Here is a 26,802-nt window from a genome sequence, read left to right on the forward strand (position 1 = left end):
CTCCACGGCAAGCGCCGGCATCTCATGATCTCATGGCCCCGCGGGACGGCGCCGGGCGATGAGGTCACAGCCCCGCGCCCCTGGCTGCCCAGGTCTGCGCGCCGGCTCCTTGCCAGGGTCTCTGGGCACCCTGCCATCAGTACCAAGCAAGCCCCTCAGCTCCTGGCTCTTAAGCCTTCGGGGACAAAGGAGGTGGCTGTTTCAGAAGGGTAAAGCTACCTTTTCCACTCTTGCTGCACCTTTCCCTGCCCACTTATTTGAACCTGTCACCACTGAGGCCACATGTCTATCAGGGAGAGACTGCAGCAGCTCCCCAGAACTTGAGGTCAGGAGCAGTGCAAGGCGACTTGCACGCGTGATTTCACAGACGTTAAATGAAAGAACTTCTATTCTTAGATGTCTGACAGGGAACTGACGCTCAGAGGGGTAAGGGACACCTGCCCCTGGTTACCCAGCTAGGAAAGGGTTGCAGCAAGGACTCTTTAACCCTTTGGCTCTCTCTAGCTGCACCCCAGGGAGAAGGCAATGGCACCCCACTCCAGTACTCTTCCCTGGAAAATCCCATGGACGGAGGAGCCTGGAAGGCTGCAGTCTATGGGGTCGCTGAGGGTCGGACACTACTGAGCGACTTCACTTTCACTTTTCACTTTCATGCATTGGAAAAGGAAATGGCAACCCACTCCAGTGTTCTTGCCTGGAGAATCCCAGGGACGGGGGAGCCTGGTGGGCTGCTGTCTATGGGGTCACACACAGTCAGACACAACTGAAGTGACTTAGCAGCAGCAGCTGCACCCCAAACATCCACTTTTTTATCCTAGTTCCTCCTTGCTCTGGTGGAAACAATGATCATGGCCACACTGCTGGGTGCCCACCATGCACTGGGTACTTTATATTAAAAGTCACAGTTCCACATGCCAAACCCATGGAAAAGGTATTAAGAGTATATGGGCTAGTTTGTGGATAAGAGTCAGAAGGCTCAGAGGGGTGAAATGACTTGTGGCAGAGCCAGGATTTGATTCTACAGCACAGACTTTGTATTACTCTACACTACCTTCTGCAACAAAAGGGGATGCTTTCCTGTTAACTGTAGACAATATACCCTCTCACCTGTCTCCTTCCCCCTTAGGTCAGCCATCAAAGGCAGTCAAAGACAGCCTAGTGAAAGCGCCTCTTGGAGGGTGGCTCAACTCCCTTGCCAGCAGCAGATTTTCCATCACTTACTGCTCATCATTTGCTCTCCAGCAGCATCCACTGCCTAGGATGACAGGGAGGGAGGGAGATGACATTTTCTGAGTGGCTGTGCTAAGCCAGGCACTGAGTCACTGCCATTACCAAGAGCAGAGCTGTGAGGGGGTCATTACCAGCTCCATTCTGCAGATGAGAAAACTGAATTTATTTTAACTACAATCAGATGGCAAGGCAGTACCAGCTTCAGCTCCAATATCATTTCCACACAGAAAGTCCTTCCCATCTTCCTAAAAGAATCCTCCATAACTTCTGTGTTATTTTCTTCTTAGTGCTTATTGCAGTTTGAAGCTTTAAGTTTGTGTTTAACGGTGCTCTTCCCAACTCAATGAAAGCACTGACCCTGTTGTTTCATTCACCGTTGTATTCCCATACCTATGCAGTGCCTGTCATACAACAGATACACAAGAAATGTTTTTAGGGTGAATGCAAAGAATTGTTGGCTTAGGCTGGTGGGCAGTCCTGATATTCAAACTCAGGCTCATTTGGGCTTAAGCTTGGGCTTATATTTACTTTCTAAGAAGTCCAAGCCTCTTGGTACACATAACTTTATTCACAGCAAAACCGTTCTGGTGCTCACTCTGCTGCTACTGCTGCTGCTGCTGCTAAGTCGCATCAGTCGTGTCTGACTCTGTGTGACCCCATAGATGGAAGCCCACCAGGCTCCCATCCCTGGGATTCTCCAGCAAGAACACTGGAGTGGGGTGCCACTGCCTTCTCCGGTGCTCACTCAGAGCCTACTAATTCTAAGTATGCTCACAGAACTGACAAGTTTGATGTTCTGATTTCCCAACTAGCAGAGCCCTTGCTTGGTAACAGACAGAGGGCAGGAGGAGGAACTTGATAAGAAATTAGGTGTGGAAGGGAGGAAGTTATACATGTTTATGCCTGCTCTAGTCTTTTGTTTTTATATAATTTTATTTATTTAGTGTTTTTGTGCTGGGTCTTTGCTGCTGCACATGGGCTTTCTCTAGTTGTGGAGATGGGGTTCCTCATTGCAGGGCTTCTCACATTGCAGAGCATGGGCTCGAGGGTGCACAGGCTTCAGTAGTTGCAATGTGTGGGCTTACTTGCCTCACAGCATGTGGGATCTTAGTTGTCTGACCAGGGATAAAACCTGTGTCCTTTGCATTGCAAGGAGGATTCTTAAGCACTGGACCATGAGGGAAATCCCCTCCTCCTGGCTTTAATAATAGCTCAGCAAGGAAGGAGACATTAAAACTACAGAAAAGCAGACTCAAGGAAAATGAGGTAGTAGTAACCACAAAACTCTGGTTTCTCATGCACAAAGGGAGGAAGGGAGAGGGATAGAATCTAGGAGATGGGCACAGGGAGTTTCTAAGCCATGAGTTAATTTTCTACTTTTTAAGCTGGGTACATGAGTCTTTGTTGTTTACAAACATACAGAACACATAGTTTCCTGTTGCAATAAGGAAATACTATGCACTATATTCTTTCACTGAATGGAAGATATATTTTAAGTGAGATGCATATACGTATTATTATTGAAGAGATCTGTAATACTGCTCTTCTAAGCTACCTTAAGCTGCACACATTTCTGTATCTTAAAGGTGAGTAAGGGAACTTCCCTAGTGGCCCAGTAGGTAGGACTCTGCACTTCCAATGCAGGGGGCCTGGGTTTGATCCCTGGTTGGGGAACTAAGATCCCACAAGCTGCGTGGCACAACCAAAAAATTAAAAATAAATAAATATATAAACATGAATAAGATGAAGGCCATTCACAGAAGTTTGTTTCCCATGGAGAAAATGAATGTTTTTTACGAGTTAATGTTTCTTACAAGTTAGATGAACAAAAGTTTTTGCAGAGATTGTTCCCTCAATGTATGGAGCTTGTTCTCTCAATGTAAGGAAACGGCATCCCACTCCAGTATTCTTGCCTGGGAAATCCAAGGGATAGAGGAGCCTGGCAGGCTACAGTCCATGGGGGTCACAAAAGTCTGACACAACTTAGTGACTAAACCACCATGGAGCTTGTACCCAGGACTTGGAGTAGCTAGAAAAATGTTTGGAAAAACCTACAAACCTATGTTTTCCAAAGTTTAACTGAAAGCTGTGTGAAACTGTTCAAAGCCCAAGTAAGAGCGAAAGCTTTCAGCATGCAGGGAAAGACTTGTTTCCCATTTACTAAACGTATGTCTCTCACAAACTGGATCAAAGGAAAAAACCAAATTGGGAAAGGAGTACATCAAGGCTGTATATTGTCACCCTCCTTATTTAACTTATATGAAGAGTACCTCATGTGAAATGCCGGGCTGGATGAGACACAAGCTGGAATCAAGATTGCTGGAAGAAATATCAGTAACCTCAGATATGCAGATGACATGAACCCTTATGGCAGAAACCAAAGAAGCACTAAAGAGCCTCTTGATTCAAGTGAAAGAGGAGAGCGAAAAAGCTGGCTTAAAACTTAACATTCAAAAAACTAAGATCATGGCATCTGGTCCCATCACTTCATGGCAAATAGATGGGGAAAGAATGGAAAAAATGACAGACTTTATTTTTTGGGGCTCCAAAATCACTGCAGATGGTGACTGCAGCCATGAAATTCAAAGATGCTTGCTCCTTGGAAGAAAAGCTATGACAAACCTCGATAGCATATTAAAAAGCAGAGACATTACTTTGCCAACAAAGGTCTGTCTAATCAAAGCTATGGTTTTTCCAGTAGTCATGTATGGATGTGAGAGTTGGACCATAAAGAAAGCTGAGTGCCAAAGAGTTGATGCTTTTGAACTGTGGTGTTGGAGAAGACTCTTGAGAGTCCCTTGGACAGCAAGGAGATCCAACCAGTCCATCCTAAAGGAAATCAGTCCTGAATATTCATTGGAAGGACTGATGCTGAAGCTCCAATACTTTGGCCAACTGATGTGAAGAACTGACTCACTGGAAAAGACCATGATGCTTGGAAAGACTGAAGGCAGGAGGAGAAGGGGATGACAGAGGATGAGATGGTTAGATGGCATCACTGACTTGATGGACATGAGTTTGAGCAAGCTCTGGGAGTTGGTGATAGACAGGGAAGCCTGGCGTGCTGCAGTCCATGAGGTCACAATAAGTCAGACATGACTGAGCAACTGAACTGATATATATGCTTATGTGTGTGTGTGTATACATATATATATATATACACCTCATGTGTTATCTTAAAAATGCCACAGGCAGAACATTTGTTTGCCTAGTGATTGACTGTAACACCACCAAGAGGCAGGGGGCAAATCAGTAACCCCAGTTTCCTAGAAGGTACAAAATAAACCCAAGCTTTATGCTCAAATGAACCTGGGTTTGAATATCAGCACTGCCCACTAGCCTGAACCACCGAATCTTGGGAGAAACTGAGGCTCAGGGTCAGAGAAGTTCATCATTTTGCCTAAGATCACAGAGCTGATAAGTGGCAGAGGGGGCACTGGAATCCAGGTCTGTCTGATGTCAACATGAATGTGCTCACCCACCACGACATCCTGCCTTCTGATAACTAGACACCTGTCATTAAAGAGCAGAGCTGGTGAAAACACCTGTCACCCACACCCTCCCACCTCCGATTTCCTACACTGGTCCTCTCTCTACTCCTCGGGTTTCCACGCCAATGGCTGGGATCGGCCTCTGTGACACAGAGTTCTTGGGGCTGGCCTGAGGCCCCAGAGAGTCTCTCAGCTGTGAGGAGAAACCTGCCCCTCAACAGCAGCAGTCAGGCGTCTAGCTTCACTGGCTGTGGTTCCCTTGATTTAAAAACCTCCACCCTTGGGCTTCCCAGGTGGCTCAGTGGTAAAGAATTCACCTGCCAATGCAGGGGACATAGGGTCCACCCCTGGGTCGGGAAGATCCCACATGCCACAGGCATCTCAGCCTGTGCACCACAACTGCTGACCCTGTGCTCTAGAGCCCAGGAGCCACAACTACTGAACCTACGTGCCACAACTCCCGAAGCCCGTACGCCTAGAGCCTGTGCTCCGCGACCAGAAGCCACAGTAACGAGAAGTCCGCACACCACAATGAAGAGTGGCCCCTGCTCTCCACAACTAGAGAAAAACCTGTGCAGCAACGAAGACCTAGCACAGCCAAAAATAAAATAAATTATAAAAATAAAAAATAAAAGCCTCTGCCCCATGAACAGGAAGGGTCCGGGCCACGTGTCCCAGCAACATGTGTTATCAGGAGCTTCCTCATAATCAGGGCCCTGCTCCTCAGGACCCAGGAGAGGCCCAATTATATGGTGTTGACAATGAAGCCCAAAGTGGCCTGGGACCCTGTAAGCTGCAGAAAGGCAGTCTTCCCTCGATTCCAGTCCCAGGGGGATGGATGTCCTTACTTGTCCCTGTGTCAGCTACACTCTTAGGCACAAATGCTCTGGCAGCAACTTCCCAAGCCTGTCTGCCTCCTAAAGTACTGGGGGTGGAATGAGGTGAGTGGGTGCACGGGGCAGGGGTGGCCAAGAAGGGCAGAAGTTGCCTCCTTCCTGGTGATCTAGCGATCATGAGAGGAACTAAATGGACAAGGACTTCAACTGCAGGTCTGCCCCTTTGCTGGGAGCAATTTTCCCCACATTACATCACCTCTCTGAGCCTCAGCTTCTTCTGCAAATTGGGGGAGGTGGTAGGCTAAACAGTGGCTCCCCCATACGCCCACATCCTGATCCCCTGATAATGTTCAGTGTCACCTTCTGTGGTAAAAGGAATTCTGTGCATGTGCCAATGTGATTACATGTTAAGGATTTTCAGAAGGGGAGGCTATCCTGGATTACCCAGGGGTGGGAGCAATGTCATTACAAAGGTCCTTATCAGGGAGGCTGGGGTGTCAGAGTGAAAGAAGAAGAGGTTGGAGAGAGGTGCTCTGAAGAGAGACGGGGCCACAAGCCAAGGCTCACAGGTAGCCTCCAGAAGCCGGAAGACACAAGGGAACATATTCTCCCCGGAGCCTCCTGAAGTGACCAGCCCAAACCTAACACTTTGACTTTAGCTCCATGAGACTCAGTTTGGACTTCCAACCTCTAGAACTGTAAGAGAATCAATTTATGTTGTTTTAAGCCACTAAATTTGTGGCAGTTTGTTACAGTAGCAAGAGGAAACCAAAACACTCTGCCTTAGTTCCCCCATCTTGAGGACAGAGTCAGGACCAAGTGGTCGGAGACTCTTAGTTTAAGGCCTCTCCCTGAAAGGCTGGCTCTAGGGCAGGATGGGAGGAGGCCAGAAAGCATATTCCGGGCTGGGAGTGGCCTCTGGTGCTGTGGTCCCCTGCTGCCTCTCTGATCACCAGGACTGGCTACATAATTTGCAATGCCTGGTGAAAATGAAAATGCTGGGCCTCTTGTTTAAATAAAATCCTCACAGCAAAGATTGAGCAGGCACTGAGAACTCTGTGCTAAGCCTTCTAAATCCTTGAGCTCATTCTCTCCTAACTAGGCTCCTCTTTGACGGGAGCCACATTGTCTATCAGCCCCATACACGGAGGAGGCAGTGGAAACTCAAACCTCTGAAATTGCTTCTCTGAGGATACATGGCTAGTGGCAAACAAGATTCAAAGCCTGGCTGTTCTAAGACCCAGCCAGGGCAGGAAGTGTTAATATATCTTTCCTTCTTTGGCCTATTCAAGGAAGGCACTCCTGGCATTCCTAAGTCCCGAGATGAAGAGGCAGGGGTCTGTCAAGCCTTAGCGGCTCTCAGCCGCTGAGCAGCTTGTTTACCTCCAATCTCCAAGCTCCAGTGGAATTCTGACCTGTGAGGGTCACGGGGGAGAAAACACAAAAGGAAACACACAGACACACACAGACACACACAGACACACACTGAGCACCTATTCCGTGTCAGTAACTGTGGAAAGCACCTCTACCTGTACTGTCTCAATTTATTTTGTTTTAGCTCAAATCTCCCCTAAAGCCTTGAGGGAAACAGCATTATCTCCTTTTTTACAGATGGGAGAAAGTGAGGCACGGAGCAGGGAGGTGACAGGCCAGAGGTGATACTGATAGAAATGGCAGAACTAGAGTTCAAACGGGAATCTGCCTCCCTCCAGAGTGCAAGCTCTTTCCAAATGACTCTGGAATGTTTCTGGACACACCGTAAATTGAGAAGTGTAAGTGGTGGGCTCCCTTGGACCATCTCAGTTGTAACCCCCTTTCTTGCCCCCGGCGTATCTGAGGGAAATATGAGAGCAGGGCAGGCCCACCCACAGCAGAGGAAGTCAACCCCAGAAAACCAGCAGAGTGGCAGCTACCCGGAAAAACTTAGGTGCCCACCCAGAGGGAGGAGGTGAAGGGGATGTCTCTGAGGCCACCTCAGGGAGCCTGGCTGCCTCCCTAATCATTTAGCTGGAGAGGAGCAAAATAATCACCAATTAGCTGGCTAATTAATCCCTGCAGCACCCCAGAGTAGGGGCTGCCGCAGCACAGCCATAACATGGTGTGGAAAGGCACACGGTGGGCCTGAGAGTGAGGGACCGGGGCCTCCCTGCCTTGCCCCGAATGCAAATTCACACCAGCCATTTATATCACTCATCTGTTCACTTGAGAGTCACTGCACACTTACTTACCATGTGTCACCATGCCTAGTCACGAGCATGGTGGACATCACCCCTGCCCTCCCGGAGCTTAGAGTCCAGTAGGGGGAAACATTCAACAGTTAGCTGGAAAAATGCACAGGCCAAACTGATTGCCACTGCAGTGCCGTGGTCCTGGCTGTCCCCTCTCCCTTGCCTGCCCTTCTGGTTTGGCTTTGCCTGGCTAACTCCTAACCATCTTTTAAACCTCCAAGGTCTTAAGTTCCAAGGTCACCTTATCTAGGAAGACTTTGCTGGGGGCTGGTTTAGGTGCCCACCCCTCTATTTTCCAAGAGGGCTCCGCTTCCTGCCTGTCACTCCATCAGACTGAGTTTTGAGCTTGAAAGTCCTAGGTCTGGGTAGCCCTCCATGCCTAGCAGGGTGCCTGGCACTCTGCTGACATCTAATAAATACTTGTAGAATGAATATATGAGAGGATAAATCGTGATCTGCGAGCAGTAACTTTGGAGACTTGGTTTCCTTATCTGTAGAAGAAGGTCTTTCTGGGTCTAAATCTGTGAACAAAAGGGAAGGACCTCCCTGCTGGTCCAACAGCTAAGACTCCTCCCTCCCAGTACAGGGGGCCGAGTGCGATCCCTGGTTGGGAAACTAGATCCCACATGCCACAGCTAAGACATCCTGCATGCCCAACAAAGACTGAAAATCCCACACGCCACAACTACAACCTGGGTCAGCCAAATAAATAAATACTAAAAAAAAAAAACCCAACCCCTGCAAGAAAACCCAGGAGTACAGCCCAGCCTCTGAGGTCCTGGGGTACCTCTGCAATGTCCATGTGTGACAGTTCTCAGTGTGTGAACTGAGAACTTCCAGATGTTCAAACTGGATTTAGAAAAGGAGAGGAATGAGAGATCAAATTGCCAACATCCACTGGATCACAGAAAAAGCAAGAGAGTTCCAGAAAAACACCCACTTCTGCTTCACTGACTACACCAAAGCCTTTAACTGTGTAGATCACAACAAACTGTGGAAAATTCTTAAAGAGATGGGAGTATCAAACCACATTATCTGCCTCCTGAGAAATCTGTATGCAGGTCAAGAAGCAACAGTTAGAACTGGACACGGAATTTTGAACAGACTGGTTCAAAATTGGGAAAAAGGTACGTCAAGGCTGTATGTTGTCACCCTGCTTATTTAATCTATATGAAGAGTACATCATGTGAAGTTCCAGGCTGGATGAAGCACAAGCTGGAATCAAGACTGCTGAGAGAAGTATCAATAACCTCAGATACGCAGATGACACCACCCTTATGGCAGAAAGTAAAGAGGGACTAAAAGTCTCTTGATGAAAGAGAAAGAGGAGAGTGAAAAACTGACTAAAAACTCAACATTCAGAAAACTAACATCATGGCATCTGGTCCCATCACTTCATGGCAAATAGATGGGGAAACAATGGAACAGTGACAGGCTTTATTTTCTTGGGCTCCAAAATCACTGCAGATGGTGACTGCAGCCATGAAATTCAAAGATGCTTGCTCCCTGGAAGAAAAGCTATGACAAACCTAGACAACATTTTAAAAAGCAGAGATATTACTTTGCCAACAAAGGTCCATATAGTTAAGGCTATGGTTTTTCCAGTGGTCATGTATGGATGTGAGAAAAAGGGGTGTAAAGAAAGCTGAGCGCCTAAGAATTGATGCTTTCAAATTGTGGTGTTGGAGAAGACTCTTGAGAGTCCTTTGGACTGCAAGGAGATCAAACCAGTCAATCCTAAAAGAAATCAGTCCTGAATATTCATTGGAAGGACTGATGCTAAAACTGAAGCTCCAATACTTTAGCCACCTGATGGCGAAGAACTGACTCATTGGAAAAGACCCTGATGCTGGGAAAGATTGAAGGCAGGAAGAGAAGGCGACAACGGAGGATGAAATATTTGGATGGCATCACTGACTCGATGGACATGAGTTTGAGCAAGCTCTGGGAGTTGGTGATGGACAGGGAAGCCTGGCGTGCTGCAGTCCATGGGGCTGCAAAGAATGGGACACGACTGAGTGACTGTGAACTGAACTGGAATGTCCAAACTGAGCATTAATCATGGTGGTCTGGCCCCTGCCAAAGTCACAAGCAAATTCACAAAGCAAATTCACAAAGCTTGTGAAACCCTCCAGCCTCTGCCAAGGGAGCTGGTGTGTATGTTACAGTTGTCTTTGCCTGCAAGGAACTGAAACTGACTCCCACCAAAGCCAGAAGGGCCTGCTGGACTCACTGTGGGATCGTCAGATTATCTGAAGGCAGAAGTGGAAGGATCTATCCTCTTGACTGGTGTTTTTCCAACTTTCCCTGGGGATCTAGTTAAAATGCAGACTGATGCATGATGCTGCTCCCAGGTGCTGAATGATCAAGTGTACTCAACTTCTGTGTTCCTCTTTCCCTGGGTGAGGGCACCGGATGGGTCTTTCTTGGGCCAGGTGCCTATCCCAAATTTTCAGTGACAGCCAGAGCAGTACAGTGCTGACAGCAGCTATGGCCCCAGCAACAGCCGTGGCCGCAGACCTGTTTCCGTGTATCTAGTTATTCCTAGTGGAGGGTGGGCCTTGGGCTTGGGCAGCCACTCTCAGAGGGGTTGACTACAGCTGGAGGGAGCCATGCCAGCTTGCTGTGTATGCAGTGACACTCTGAGCGGTGAAAGGTATCATCTTTCAACCTGGAAAGTGATTTCCAAAGGCCCAGCACTGGGGGCGGATGGAGGAGAGTTTAAATAGCAGCTGTGTTCCTAATTTCCCCAGGAGGAGGCCTGGCCGCCCCTCCTCCGTGTTGAGTGTTTGCCATTAAAAACAAACAGTATCATTTGGTTCGATATAAAATGAATTAAAGGAAATTAAACTGCGGGGGCCATGTGGCAAGCCTTGTCCTCCATTGTCTGAAGCCATTTTTCATCTTCCCCGGTGGGGAACAACAGCTTGGGGGGTGTGGAGCAGAGCATGGCTAGATAAATAAATAAATAAGGTGAAAGACCCCCCCTTTCCCCAGGGGCGGAGGAGGGGGGTGCAGGAAATCCCAGGTGCCTGCTCTGGCCCATCTGTACTGCATTCCTTGGAGGCAGAATGTAGACCTTGAGTCTCCCAGGGAACGAAGGGAAGGGGAAAAAACAAAACAACAACAAAAAATGATGTGGGGCCTCTGAGACAGAAAGGGGGTCAGGGCAGCTGAGAGAGAAGACTATGGACCAGAGGGGCCGGGAGAGGAGGGTGTCAGGCACCTGACTGGTGGGGAGTGGTCCTGGCTCTTCCCAAGCCGCACAAAGCGGGGTTGTTGCCGCTATTTGTGCTGCGGAAACTGAGTCAGGAGGGCAGGGGTGGGGAAAGATGGGCAGAGACAACTGGATAGTGGTGAAGAGGGGGGAGATCAGGAACTAGACTGCCCAAGTTCAAATCCCAGCTCTGCCACTCATCAGCTATGTGCCCTGTGCAAGTCACTTATCCCCTCTGCGCCTCAGTTTCCTAATCTGCAAATTGGGAGTAGTAAGTATCTCCTGCATAGGGTTGTTGTGAAGATTAAAAAAGTTCATGTCTATGAAGCATTCAGAACAGTACTAAGGACACTGGCTATTTGTTATTGCTGCATGATAGTTATCATCTTATTATGATTATCAATAATCATAAACAGAATATTGATTATGTTCTTATTCTTGGTTTCTGGGGGCATCTTCCTTGGCATCTGAAGACTTAGCCTTAAGTTATAGCTCTGCCATAGGCTTGCTGTGTGACTCTTGGGTAAATGAATATACCTTGCTGAGCCTCGGGTCCCTCATTCTACAAATCAGGGATAAGCAACTTGGGACAGCATGTGCTGGTGCCTCCCAAGGTCCATTCTCCCCTTCTTCCTTCAAAATAAGAACTATGATTTTTGCTTAGATCCACTGGAACCCAGCTGTAGGATGAGCTCCAAGTCTTATGTAGCAATTATGACTATGCAGGTGGCCGATGAAATGTAAGTTAAAGTCACAGAAGCCATTTCTAGGAAGCAACACCTTTTAATAATATCTCGCTAAGGAAGCAGAAAGGCAATGCCAAAGAATGTTCAGACTACTGCACAATTGCACTCATTTCATACGCTAGTAAAGTAATGCTCAAAATTCTCCAAGCCAGGCTTCAGCAATACGTGAACCGTGAACTTCCAGATGTTCAAGCTGGTTTTAGAAAAGGCAGAGGAACCAGAGATCGAATTGCCAACATCTGCTGGTTCATCAAAAAAGCGAGAGAGTTCCAGAAAAACATCTATCTCTGCATTATTGACTATGCCAAAGCCTTGGACTGTGTGAATCACAATAAACTGTGGAAAATTCTGAAAGAGATGGGAATGACCACCTGACCTGCCTCTTGAGAAATTTGTATGCAGGTCAGGAAGCAACAGTTAGAACTGGACATGGAACAACAGACTGGTTCCAAACAGGAAAAGGAGTACGTCAAGGCTGTATATTGTCACCCTGCTTATTTAACTTATATGCAGAATACATCATGAGAAACGCTGGGCTGGAAGAAGCACAAGCTGGAATCAAGACTGTTGGGAGAAATATCAATAACCTAAGATATGCAGATGACACCATCCTTATGGCAGAAAGTGAAGAGGAACTAAAAAGCCTCTTGATGAAAGTGAAAGTGGAGAGTGAAAAAGTTGGCTTAAAACTCAACATTCAGAAAATGAAGATCATGGCATTCCGGTCCCATTACTTCATGGGAAATAGATGGGGAAACAGTGGAAACAGTGTCAGACTTTATTTTTGGGGGTTCCAAAATCACTGCAGATGGTGATGGCAGCCATGAAATTAAAAGATGCTTGCTCCTTGGAAGAAAAGTTATGACCAACCTAGATAGCATATTGAAAAGCAGAGACATTACTTTGCCAACAAAGCTCCGTCTAGTCAAGGCTATGGTTTTTCCAGTGGTCACGTATGGATGTGAGAGTTGGGCTGTGAAGAAAGCTGAGCACTGAAGAATTGATGCTTTTGAACTGTGGTGTTGGAGAAGACTCTTGAGAGTCCCTTGGACTGCAAGGAGATCCAATCAGTCCATTCTGAAGGAGATCAGTCCTGGGTGTTCATTGGAAGGAATGATGCTAAAGCTGAAACTCCAGTACTTTGGCCACCTCATGCGAAGAATTGACTCATTGGAAAAAGACTCTGATTGGGGGCAGGAGGAGAAGGGGACGACAGAGGATGAGATGGCTGGATGGCATCACTGACTCGATGGACGTGAGTCTGAGTGAACTCCAGGATTTGATGATGGACAGGGAGGCCTGGTGTGCTGCATGGGGTCACAGAGTCGGTTACAACTGAGCGACTGAACTGAACTGAAGGCCCCAGAATAATATTTTAGCAAATAGTAATTTTTTTCCATCTGATTATGGTTAGATTCTGACTTTCTTGCTTACCTTAAACCGTAAATGCTCTCCATTTTCTTTAGAATAACAATAACTAATAACAGCAACAAGGATTTACTGTATTGCACAAGGAACTCTGGGCTTCCCTGGTGTCTCGTTGGTAAAGAATCCACCTGCAATGCAGGGGACGAAGGTTCGATCCTTGAGTTGAGAAGATCCCCTGGAGAAGGAAATAGCAACCCACTCCAGTATTCTTGCCTGGGAAATCCCATGGCCAGAGGAGCCTGGTGGGCTGCAGTCCATGGGATCACAAAGAGTCAGACACAACTGAAGTAACTGAGTATGCACATGGGGAATTATGTTAAGTATCTTGTAATAAAGTATAATGGAAAAGAATAAAAAGTGGATTTGTAGACAGTGTATTAAAAAGTGGAGACATCACTTTCCTGACAAAGGTCTGTATGGTCAAAGCTATGATTTTTCCAGTAGTCATGTACAGATGTGAGAGCTGGACCATAAAGAAGGCTGAGTACTGAAGAATTGATGCTTTTGAACTGTGGTGTTGGAAAAGACTCTTGAAAGTCCCTTGGACAGCAAGGAGATCAAACCAGTAAATCCTAAAGGAAATCAACCCTGAGTATTCATTGGAAGGAATGATGCTGAAGCTGAAACTCCAGTACTTGGGCCACCTGATATGAAGAGCTGACTCATTGGAAAAGACCCTGATGCTGGCAAAGACTAAGGATAGGAGGAGAAGCGGGTGACAGAGGATGAGATGGTGAGATGGCACCATCGACTCAATGGACATGAGTTTGCGCAAGCTCCAGGAGATAGTGAAGGACAGGGAAGCCTGGTGTGCTGCAGTCCATAGGGTCTCAAAGAGTTGGACACGACTGAGAGAATGAACAACAGCAACAACAATGTACATATATGTACAGCCAAATCGCTTTGCTGTACACCTAAAACCTAATACAATATTGTAAATAACTATACTTAAAGAAGAATAACTAGCCAGCAATCACTTGACCTGTGTTATTTTAATTATCCCTCACAACAGGGTTGTGAGGTAAATCCTGATACTCCCATTTTTAAGAAGGGGATGTTGAGGGTCAGTGAAGTTAATCAGGGTCCTAGAGGTCCTGTTCAGTTCAGTTCAGTCGCTCAGTCGTGTCCGACTCTTTGTGACCCCATGAACTACAGCACGCCAGGCCTCCCTGTCCATCACCAACTCCCAGAGTTCACTCAGACTCACGTCCATCGAGTCAGTGATGCCATCCAGCCATCTCATCCTCTGTCGTCCCCTTCTCCTCCTGCTCCCAATCCCTTCGGCATCAGAGTCTTTTCCAATGAGTCAACTCTTCGCATGAGGTGGCCAAAGTACTGGAGTTTCAGCTTTAGCATCATTCCTTCCAAAGAAATCCCAGGGCTGATCTCCTTCAGAATGGACTGATTGGATCTCCTTGCAGTCCAAGGGACTCTCAAGAGTCTTCTCCAACACCACGGTTCAAAAACATCAATTCTTCGGCGCTCAGCCTTCTTCACAGTCCAACTCTCACATCCATACGTGACCACTGGAAAAACCATAGCCTTGACTAGATGGACCTTTGTTGGCAAAATGATGTCTCTGCTTTTCAATATGCTATCTAGGTTGGTCATAACTTTTCTTCCAAGGAGTAAGCGTCTTTTAATTTCATGGCTGCAATCACCATCTGCAGTGATTTGGGAGCCCAAAAAATTAAAGTCTGACACTGTTTCCACTGTTTCCCCATCATTTCCCATGAAGTGATGGGACCAGATGTCATGATCTTCGTTTTCTGAATGTTGAGTTTTAAGCCAACTTTTTCACTCTCCTCTTTCACCTTCATCAAGAGGCTTTTTAGTTCCTCTTCACTTTCTGCCGTAAGGGTGGTGTCATCTGCATATCTGAGGTTGCTGCTGCTACTGCTAAGTTGCTTCAGTGGTGTCCGACTCTGTGCGACCCCATAGATGGCAGCCCACCAGGCTCCTCCATCCCTGGGATTCTCCAGGCAAGAACACTGGAGTGGGTTGCCATTTCCTTCTCCAATGCATAGAAATGAAAAGTTAAAGTGAAATCGTTCAGTCGTGTCCGACTCTTAGTGACCCCATGGACTGCAGCCTACCAGGGTCCTCCATCAATGGGATTTTCTAGGCAAGAGTACTGGAGTGGGGTGCCATTGCCTTCTCTGTATCTGAGGTTAGGTCTACTCTAATCACACTAGCCCTTTGAAGGCAGAAGGGTAAGTTACAGATACACGAAGCACAAGAAGGATTCCATTCTGGCTTGAAGATATAGGAGGCCATGGGAATAGCCCAGAATGTGGTTTCTGGGAGTTGAGGGTGATCCCCAGCCAAGAGCCAGGAAGAAAATGGGGATCTCAGTACTATAATCACATAGAACCTTGTTCTGCCAATAACTAAATAAGACTGGAAGTCAATTCTGCAGAACCTCCAACAGGAGCACAGCCTGGCCAACACGTTGACTCTGACCTCATGTGACCCTATACAGAGAACATGGTCAAGCCCACCTGGCTTCTGACCTACAGAACTGTGAACTAACAAATGGGTGTTTTTCAGCCACTGAGTTGGTGGTAATTTCTTAGGCAACAGTTGAAAACTAACAAGGGTAGGGACTACTGTGATCTCATTTTACAGTTGAGGAAGTGAAAGTCTGCAGGGTGACACAGCTGGTAAATGGCAGAGGACTTCTCAAACAGGAGTTGAACCCAGACAGTCTGGCTTTTAACCATTGTGCTGTGTTCTCCATTTGTATTTGTCTATAACAATCTCCAACACAGATAGTGTAGTTGTTTTGAAAAGCAAGGTGGGAGCTATGTATAGAATATAACTGTTTGAAGAATGAACTTGTGGTTCATTAGAGAATGAACTTATGGTTGCCAGGGGGGAGGATGACGGGAAGGGATAGTTAGGGAGTTTGGAATGGGCATGCACACACTGCTATATTTAAAAAGGATAACCAACAAGGACCTACTGTACAGCACAGGGAACTCTGCTCAGTGTTCTGAGGCAGCCTGGATGGGAGGGGAGTTTGGAGGAGAATGGACACATGTATATGTATGGCTGAGTCCCTTTGCTGTCCACCTGAAACTATCACAACATTGTTAACTGGCTGTACCCCCAAGTTTAAGAAAAAGAATATTACTGTGTGCATATATAAAGTAGGAAGAACATACACATTGGTCAGCTTGCATGTGGCAGAGTAGCTATAAAAAGATTCAAGGATTGTATGATTATTTCCCAGGAGGAGAAATGGGTGTCTGGGGGATGGAGAGGGAAGGAGACTTTTCACCATATATTGTTTTGACTTCTGAACTCTATGATTATATAACCCATTTAAAAAATGGTGTCCTCAATAATGAGAGGAATGGGAGAAAAGTTGAGCGACATCTGAATAGATGGAAAAAACATTCTCAAAAGGACTCAGAATGACAGATAAACTGGTCTGTAGGTGTATTAATTTCCTAGGGCTGCCATAACAAAGATGGAGGGCTTATACAACAGAAATTTATTTTCTTACAGTTCTGGAGGCCAGCAGTCTGAGATCAGGGTGTGAGCAGGGTTGGTGCCTTTTGAGGGCTGTAAGGGCAAGGCCTGCTTCCTGCCTCTCTCCTTGGCTTATAGATGGCCGTCACCTTCCTGTGTCTCTATGTTGTCTTTCCTCTGTGTGTGTCTGGGTCCTAATTGCCTTTTTATAAGGACACTGGTCATATTAGACTAGGGCCCACCATAATGGCTTCATTTTAACTTCATTACCTATTTAAAGACTCTATCCAAATACAGCCACATTCTGATGTACTAGGGCTTCGGACTTCAATATATGGATTTAGTGAAGGGACACATTTCAGTCCATAAAATGAACATTTAACCCAGGGTTTCTCAACCCTGGCACTCAACACTGGGGACTGGATAATCCTTGGTCTCACGGCATTGTCCTGTGCTCTGTAGAATGCTGAGCAGCATCTTTGCTCTCTACCTACTGAATGTCAATACCATCCCCTTGCCCAACTCCATTATAACAATCAGAGATGTCTCCCGAGGGACTTCCCTGGTGGTTCACTGGTTAAGAATCTGCCTTGCGATGCAGGGTACGTGCGTTCAATCCCTGGTCAGGGAACTAAGATCCCACATGCCATGGAGCAACGAATCCCACACACCACAACTACTGAGGCTGAGAGCTCCGGAGCCCATGGGCCACAACTAGAGAATCTGTGCACCCCAATGAAAGACCCTGCATGCTGCAACTAAGACCCAATGTAGCCAAATTAATAAATATTTTTTAAAAAATCTCCAGAAATGACCAAATGTCCCCCTAGTTGGGAACCCCTCCTAGCCCAGCTGTGTGGGCAGCTGGGCCAAGTACATCTGGCTCATCGAGAAGTTCTGCACTTTCATACACAGAATCATGTACTGTGAGAACCACAGCTGAGACCTAGGAACCCAGCCCTGCCCTGGTGGAGACCTGCGTCTGCTTAGGAGGGGAGTGGAGGGGAATGATTGACCTCCAGGAGGGAAGGTGATTCAATCAATGGGAAACCACTCTGAAAGCAAAAGTGCTGGGTTCAGGGCCCAGAAAACAGAGGGATTTTAATGGCACCAAAAGCCTCATGAATCCTCTCATCTCTCACATCCAAGAAAAGCACCTTTCCTGCTCTTGTGGGCTCTCCCCTGTACTTAGAGACAAACCACCAGGCTGAAAGCTCGTGGAATCTTGCCCTCTGGAAACCTCTCATCCGGGGGCTGGCTATCCAGACTGCACTAGGAGTCGGTTATGATGATTTCAGACACGGGAAGGGCTTTCTCTTTCCTGTTCTGATGGGAAAAGACAGGAAGTTGGTCACGTGCTGTGTTCTTTGGAGAAAGAGCTTGGCTAAACTTTTCCTCGTTTCTGACATAGCTAGTCCTATTAACCATCCAGCAACTGGATACCCACTCTTCTACCTTCTGATAACCTTAACGGGATAAAAATGACCATTTCAGACATGAGGAAGCTGAAGGCTCCAAAGAGTGAGGTCACCCGTCCAAGGTTGCATAGGCAGTAAGTGTCTGGAAATCAGGATTGGAATCCAGGTTTGCTGACCCTACAACTTCTCATCAGCTCAGCACTGACTCAGCTGTCAGTAGATGTCAGTTCTGCAAGTACTTCCTCTACCCATGCGTGAAGTCGCTTCAGTCATGTCCAACTCCGCGACCCCATGGACTGTAGCCCACCAGGTTCCTCTGTCAATGAAATTCTCCAGGCAAGCATATTAGAGTGGGTTGCCATGCCCTCCTCCAGGGGATCTTCTCAACCCAGGGATCAAATCTGGGTCTCTTACATCTCTTGTATTGGCAGGTGAGTAATTTACCACTAGTGCCACCTGAGAAGCTGGTAACTAGGTTTGGGTTAGGTTAACACAAAAGCAAGTTTTACTCGCAGAGAATAAGGGAGTGCATGAAGGCAAGGAAGGTGTCTTACTCATTTTTATATTCTCAAGGTCTAGCACTGCCTCTTTAAGCAAATAAGTTCCAAATAATGTCAGTGGGACTGAGGACAGAAAGGGGAGGTGGTTGAAAAGAACTCTACGTTGGGGAAGCAGCAGACCTGGTTTTAACCTCCCAATAGGAATTTAACATGAGGCTCTTCATTCAGCCCATAATACCCAAGGTGTGTTTCCTGCATCAAGACAGACCTAATAGTCCTCATCCTCGTGAGTCTATACTCGAGTAGCAGAGGTAAAAAAATAAACACAATTCAGTCATTTCAGATACTGGTACATGCTACAGGAAGAAATAGAATGGTGATGGGATAATGCAGGTCGGGGACCACCACTCTGAACAGAGTGGTCAGGGAGGTGACAGACTCTCAGAGGAAGTTACACTGGAGCGACACTTGAATGATGGGAATGGGACAGCCATGGAAACATAGGGAAAAACCTCCACAGGCAGAGGGAGCAGTTAAGTGCAAAGGGCCTGAGAGGGAAGGTGCTGGCTGGCCCAGGGTGAGCAAGGGAGAGGAGAAGGTCATGGCTGATGAGGTCAGAGAAGTGGGTGGCAGTCTGATTGGGCAGGGCCTAGATGTATGGGTTGTATAAGTTATCTAGATTTACGATGGTAAGTGGCTGCTCTAGTCATCCGGCCAGGGTGATGGTTTGGGGCTGAGGTGACAGATGGGTGGTCATCATTGTTAACTCCACCTCCCTTCTTGGGTGGCCAATGAGCCTGGAGATCCTGGGAGGCCCAGGTGTGACAAGATCCTGGACAGACTCTCTGGTGTCTGGAGGCATGTGGGGGGATCAGTGGCTCATCCGGCCTCACACATCAGGGACCGTGGGGCCATCAGGCAAATCCAAATTCCAGAAGCCCTTCCAATACAATGATTATAATATTAAAAACCAACCCACGCTCTCAGTGGACGGCGTGGAGGTGCAGGAAAGAGCATCTGTGTTGTGAGCCATTAGGGTCCCTGACAGATGTGTGCCTTCCCCTCCCCTCACCAGCTGCAAATGAAGACCCATCCTTTTCTTCTGCCCAGACAAGGATTGATGAGGATTCGGGAGAGCACTCAGACAAGCAAGGAAAGGCTGCGAACCTTTTCCAAGCCTGCAATTTATCTTGAGGAGACTATTCACATCACTCCTTACAGGCTGGATTCTGCTCTGACCTGGCACATTAATCTCGCCGAATAAAATAATAATAATCAGAAAAAGGGAGTTGGATAGTTGCCAGGGAGGCATTAATAACTGTCGCCCACACCTCGGCGGTGCAGAGAAGGGGTGCCGAATCCAATCCCCGCCCCCTGACCCCCAGCAGTGCCCGTCAAAGAAGAAGGAAGTGAAGAAAACTTTGCTTGAACCTTGGGGGGATTTTCTAGAGATGGTGTATGGGGACATCATTCCTCAGTCAACACAGGAATTTCCCCAGGCAAATGCAGAGAACTTCTCTGGGAGGGAGTGTGGTCTAATGATTCAGAGCGATCCTGGAATCAGACTGCCTGAGTTCAAATCCCCACACAGCCATATATAAGCTGCGTGACCTTGGGCCTCCTCTTAACCTCTCACTGGGTTTGTTTTTTCCTCTGGAAAACAGGGATAAAACTAGCACTTGCTGGGAATGTAAAATGGTATAGCCGCTATGGGACATAGTGTGGCGGTTCTTCAAAAAGTTAAACACAGAATTACCATATGACCCAGCCATTCCACTCTTAAGTATTACCCAGAAAAACTGTTTAGAGAGATCCTTCTGCACAAATGTTCAAAGCACCACTATTCCTGATAGCCAAAAAGTCGAAGTAACCTGAATGTCTGTCAATAGATGAATGGATAAACAAACGCTGGTCTCTACACACAATGGAATATTATTCAACCATAAAAAGAAATGAAGTGCTGACATCTGTTACAATGTGGATGAATCTTGAAAATAAGATGCTAAGGGAAATAAGCCAGACATAAAAGGTCACAAAATGTATGATTCCATTTATATGAAATGCCCAGAAAAGGTAAATACATACAGACACAAAGCAGATTGGTGGTTGTCAGAGGGAATGGGGAGTGACTGAATGCGTATGAGGTTTCCTTCTGGGGTGATGAAAATGTCTTAAAATTAGATAGAGATGATGGTTGCCAGTGAATGTACTGAATGTCACTGAATCACACAGTTTTAAATAATTACTGGTTAATTTTATGTTATGTGAATTTTACCTCAATTTTTAAAAACCCACAAAACAACAGCACTTGCCTTCTAGAACAGATGTCAGAGGAAAATGAATTAGAGCCAGGCCTGGCCCACATGAAGGCCTGATTCCGCATCAGCTGCTCCTACTGCCATGGGCATTATTATACTGGGGTTTGCAATCTCCGGCAAGTTATTTAACTCAGTGTCTGCTCCGTGCATGCGAGGAGATATAAACAGTATCGACCTACCAGGATTGTTAGATTAAACAAGACAATGTCTTCAGCAGACTATCAACTCCATGAGCATGTGGATATTTGTCTACTTTGTTCACTGATACACCCCTGTGCTTAGAACAGTGCCTGGCACACAGCTGGCATTTAGCAACTGTTCTTGAACAAACGGCAGTGCTTAACTTAAACACGGCCTGGTTCCTGGTGGTTGCTCAGCAATGTTTAGTTGTATGTATTACTATTGGTCTGGCGGCTGTAGTTTTGAAGGCCCCTGCGTGTTCCTTTCTAGCACAGGGAAGTGAGTACTACTTTGCCTTGCAGATTTTGGTGTCTTCACAACAGGGTGTCTGGACATCTACCAGACATGAGAAGTCTGAGCTGAGCTGACAATGGAGTCTAAGCTCTCACTGCAGTTACAAGAGGAGGTGATGAGAGTCAGTGTAGCTAGCTAGACTATCAACTCATCAACTCACCCATCCATCTACCTACCTGTCTGTCCATCCTTCTAAATCTCCATCCAAATATCCATCCATCCATCCATCTAAATCTCCATCCATCTATCCATTCAAATCTCCATCCATCATCTAAATATCCATCCATCCATTCACATATCCATCCAACATCCAAATATCCATCCATCCATCTATCCACACAATCACTTGACTATCCATCTATCCACATATCCACCAACCTTTCCAGCTATCGATTCAATTCATCCATTTACCTATATAGCCATTCATCCATCCATCTACTCTGCATATCTACATACAATGAACATTTCTGAGTGCATATCAGATGCTGGTGATCTATCAACAAAGAAACCAAATGCATTCATTTCCTGTTGTCACAGAGGTTACAGTTGAGCAGAGCAGGCAGACAATTAAACAAGCAATTACGGTCAGAGTGGTGAGTGCTGGAACGGGGGAGAACAAGGCGTTAGGACAGCCCCAGCAGGGGCTCCATCCCTCATCCAAAGGGCAGGCGGATGTCTAAGAGGCTGTGATCTGCAGGAGGAGCGTGAATTGGTTGAGACAAGAAAGGAAAAAGGTCTTTGAGATAGAAGGATCAGTGGGTAGGAGAAAGGGTAGCACAGAGCCGGTTCTGGAAGCTGTATGGGTTAGTTACTTAGCATCTCTGTGTTGAAGGTTTCTCATGTGGAAAATGGGATAAGAGCATCTGCCACATGTCAGATTGGGACTAGCTGGTGTATGGAAAGAAATGAAAGAAGTAGGGTCTGGTCTAGAGGAAGCACAGGTTCCTCGTCTGTGGATTCAGCCAATCTCATGTAGAAAATCTAAGGATGTGGGACCATGGATGCAGGAGGACAACTGTAAGTGGCTTGAGCATCCACGGATTCTGCTATCTGAGGAAAATCCGGGAACCAACCCGTCACAGATACTGAGGGGTGACTATACTCAACTATTCATCTGGCAAGAGTTGATCATAATCTCTCTCTCTCTCTCTCTCTCTCTCTCAGAGGGGTGCTGAGAGCCTTACACAAGTCAAGACATAGAAAAGAATCTAGCAAGAAGCAGAAGGTATTAGGTGATGAGTGACCATCCTCTGCCTGTTTTCCTTATCTTCCTCCCCTAGCTACTTTGAGGCAGAGCTTGGGCCCTGAAGCTGAAGTTCTGGGCTGGAGTCCCAACCCTTACCACGTAACAGCTGCTTGTCCTTCCGTCTCATCACCAATGAGAGAAATAGTATCTCCCTGGGAGGAATTGAAGAGGCTACAAAAGGAATTCATACATAAAGTGCTCTTAGACCCCAATTTGATTCCTGGGTCAGGAAGATCCCCTGAAGAAGGGATAGGTTACCAACTCCAGTATTGTTGGGCTTCCCTGGTGGCTCAGATGGTAAAGAATCTGCCTGCAATGTGGGAGACTTGGGTTCAAGCCCTGGATTGGGAAGATCCCTTGGAGGAGGGCATGGCAACCCACTTCAGTATCCTTGCCTGGAAAATTCCCTGGACAGAGGAGCCTAGCGGGCTATAGTCCATGAGGCTGCAAAGAGTCAGACACGACTAAGTGACTAAGCACAGCACAGTCTCAGGTTCACAGTCGGTGCTCAATAATTGCAAGCCACTGTTATTCCAGGCTGTCAGTGTTGAGCCAGCTTCCTCACATGCCTGGATTCACATCTCCTGCCTTCCACAAAGTGTCACAAATGCTATGAAGGAAAAGGCTCAGGGCATCTAGAAGTGACTGAACCCAAGGAGGGGGTCGTGGAACTCTGTTTTGTGGCTGGTTGATGAGAAGCACAGGTGACAACCTGGGGCTTGGGACTGGCCATCTGAAGGGACAGGAGACGTCTGGTGGGACTAAGCCCTTCTCCCGTGGGATCTGATACTATCTTGAGGTGGATGGTGTCAGAACTAGATAAACTGCTGGACACCCAGCTGGTGTCAGAGAATTACATGATGTGTGGAAAACCCGCATGTCTGGTGTCAGAGGTAGTGAGCATGTGTGTGTACAGAAGAAACACAACAGTGTGTTTTTCCTACACACCTGGCCAGTGATTTGACCAGCTGTCACTGAAAACGAATGGTCAATTCCAACTTGTTCTTCTGCCAACCAAGGCCTGGGACAAATTTTGAGCTTTCTGACCTAACGATGATGTCTCTTCCTAACAGTGCCCAGTTCTCTGAATTACAATGATTATCCCCCAAGACCTCTTCATACCAACACCTGCTGCAGACCTTTCCCTGAGATGACACTGCAAAGAATCCTTGTCACCAGTTCTCTTCCCCCAGCCATGGCAGGCATCACTCATAGATCACAGAGTTCTTTCCTCCTGAGCCTCAGTTACCCCTACAGAACATGCCACAGAAGCCACGAAGAGTGAGACCTGTGAGAGCCACCCTTCCCTGGGAAAAGCAGGACCCAGGGCATGTTGATGTGCTTTTTTCCCTTCTCAGGAGAAATTTAGATGAAAACGGCATCAAGGCCAGCTTTGGACAATAACTTAGGGAATGAATGCACTTGGAGAGTAGAGACGTGACAGGAGGGTGATGACAATAAAGAATGATGCGCAGCTTCAAGCAATGATAAGAGGTGGGTTACTGGATCTACCAGCTCAAGTTCTGTTCATTTGATGACCTGACATCAGCTCTGCTCAAGTCCAACCTTTCTTTCTCCAGGAGGCGCACCAGAACCCCTGCATGATTGGTGTGATGGGGGCTGCCACCTGTGCCTACCTTGGACTTGACGGCCAGGATGATCTTGGGCAGGGCCACGACAAGGCACTTGAGAGCGATGGTGATGTACTTGAGCACAAAGTCTGCGATGCCCACGATCCACAGCAGGTCGAAGAAGTCTAGCGTCTCCAGGTTGGGTTTCAGGAATATGAGGCTAGGGGAGGAGTCAGAGTGTCAGAGTGCTCATTTAGGATCACTGGCCCTTGGCAGCTCCTTCTACTCACTCTGGCAGCCTTGTAAATATTACCTGTAGAAAGAGCACTAAACTGTGAGTCAGACATCTGTGTTCTGTTCCTGAATATGCTACTAACTTGCTGTGTGACCTCGGGTGGCTATCTTAACCTCTCTGAGCCTCAGTTCCCCTGAGAGTTAAATGATGCGCTTGGCCTAGAACATCATAAGTTAAAGTCCCCTCCAGTTTTATGGGTCCACAACAGGCTTCACAAGAGAAACTGGAAGGAAGGGAGGGAGGGAAAAAAAGCTGACCAACACCATGAAGGAAGGAGAGACAGAAGCAGGGAGAAAGGTTTTGATGTGTGACAGTGTGCTAACCCCTTTACTCACTGTATCTTATTGTTCTATGCAGTAAGCATTGCTTACCCTCACTTTATAAATGAGGCACTAAAGCTTGGAGAGGTAAGGTAAGTTGCCCAAAGTCATATTGCATGCTAAGCATACAGGCATGAGTACCAGACAGACTTGAATTTGAATCCAGGCTTCTCCATTTTTTGAACACTAGGCAAATCATGTTCTTTCTATAAGCCTCAGTGTTCTCATCAATAAAATGGGCATCTTTCTGTCCGTCCTCAGGTTATTAGTGGGATTCGATGAGGTAATAGACATACTACAGACTCTGCCAAGCAGCACTGACAATGATAACCACATCTCTATGAGGCAGGCACTGTTACCTACCCATTTCGCAGACGAGAAGACGGAGTCACAGAAAGGTAAAGGAACATGCACATAGTCCTACAAATACAAGGAACAGTGGTAGATTTGAACCCAGGTGTGCTAGCTACAATTACCGCCCTCAGTCCTTACTCCACAGTAGTGCTGCTTGGAGTGTGTAATTCCTCTTACCCATCCGTGACCAGGTAAGGCAACCTCACACTCAACTTCTGTACTTCACTCACGGGAGACAGACAAAAAGTCATTCTCAAACTGACCCTGGTCCATGGCCCACATGTGGAGCAGCACTGCTGTCTGTCACCCCTGCAGATGACGGTATTGTTCATGTTAATAATACCTTGGTTCTTTACATCATGCTGGCCCTACTCCACCTGCTGTATGTGTCTCAAGTCATTTCATCTTCCCGAGGGCTCTAATTGGTAGACACTATGATTATCACATTTTGAGCTGGGAAGTCCGGAGTTCTATGACATCATGGAGTCCACAGTATCTCAGCTAGAATGTGGAGCTAGGATTGGAACCAGCACCCAAATTGTGCTGGGCCCCTCGCTTTTCTTTCTGCTGGATTAGAGGCTCCAAGCAAAGGCCACTCCGAGTCTTGCCTGTCCCCCAAAAAGCAGAAGACAGTGCACACAGCCCAGACTGAGTGCTTTCTAAACTCTTCCAACATACTCTGCTGGGCTGGCAGACAACAGTGCAAACTGAGGTCCCCTGATGAGAGCATTCTAGGAGTCAAATGGTCTGTTTTCTTACTTTTATTTTTAAAAATCGATTTCTATTTATAATAAAGATCTTTGAAGAGCTAGACTATGGGCTAAATCAATGAAAACAATCTATTTTGGCAATCTCTCATGATACCGTCAGTGTCCTTCCACATCTGAGCCCCATCTCCATGGGATGCCTCGTCTCCAAGTCTGAGACGCACCCAGGTTACGATATGGGGAGAGGCGGGTGGCCCTGGGCTCCTCTCTTCGTCTCTGCGTTTGTCCCTCCCTGGGCATATCCCAGGCTGGCGGGCTGACTTTCACGCCCTGCTTCTCTTATTATGCATGCATCTCTGATGGCAAAAAAATGAAGATGTGCCATCCACTTTCCATTTTATCCCAGAGACACCAATCTGTTACATTCACCTACCTGGGTTTTACTTCATCATCTTTGTGTTTTTCTGTTGGCTTTGACGCCGGAAAGACGCCAAAGTGTTTTTTCCACAGATTGATCACTACATCCACTTATTTCTAAGATACACTATGAACTTTAATGGACGGATACATTTTATTGTCAGTTTTCCACCCCAGTAGCCACCACCACCAAAAGGTACAGTAATTCATCATAAAACAATAACATCATGACATGATTAGGACATATCAAATGTTGCACAGTTTGCCCAGTAGTTTCTGCATATTCTAATATTTGGCCTCTCTAATCATTAGCCTGTTCAGGTGGGTAAAGCAGCAATTAACTTGCTTCCAGTTTCACAAACGCAGAAACTAGGGGAGGTTCAAAAAGGTTCCACTATTTGCCAAAGGGCACAAGCTGGTATGTGGCAGGACTATGACCTTCTGACGCTGGTCATCAGACTTCAAATCTTGGGATGATTCAAACTTGCTTTCACCTACCGGGACTAAGGTTCACTAAAAAGGGTTTCAT

At 46.8% G+C, this 26,802-nt stretch overlaps 1 protein-coding gene across 3 annotated transcripts in view; it reads right to left on the reverse strand.

Moving 5' to 3' along the window:
* Window positions 1–26,802, reverse strand: part of RNFT2 (ring finger protein, transmembrane 2) — a 62,129-nt gene that overhangs the window by 18,048 nt on the left and 17,279 nt on the right. For all 3 annotated transcript variants that reach the window (XM_059876180.1, XM_005217950.4, NM_001206867.1), the window contains one exon: window positions 24,247–24,400. In XM_059876180.1, coding sequence (XP_059732163.1) covers window positions 24,247–24,400 — 154 coding nt within the window. The remainder of the gene's footprint in view (window positions 1–24,246; window positions 24,401–26,802) is intronic.

The sequence above is a fragment of the Bos taurus genome, chromosome 17 (assembly GCF_002263795.3).
Source record: "Bos taurus isolate L1 Dominette 01449 registration number 42190680 breed Hereford chromosome 17, ARS-UCD2.0, whole genome shotgun sequence".
NCBI classification, from domain to species: domain Eukaryota; kingdom Metazoa; phylum Chordata; class Mammalia; order Artiodactyla; family Bovidae; genus Bos; species Bos taurus.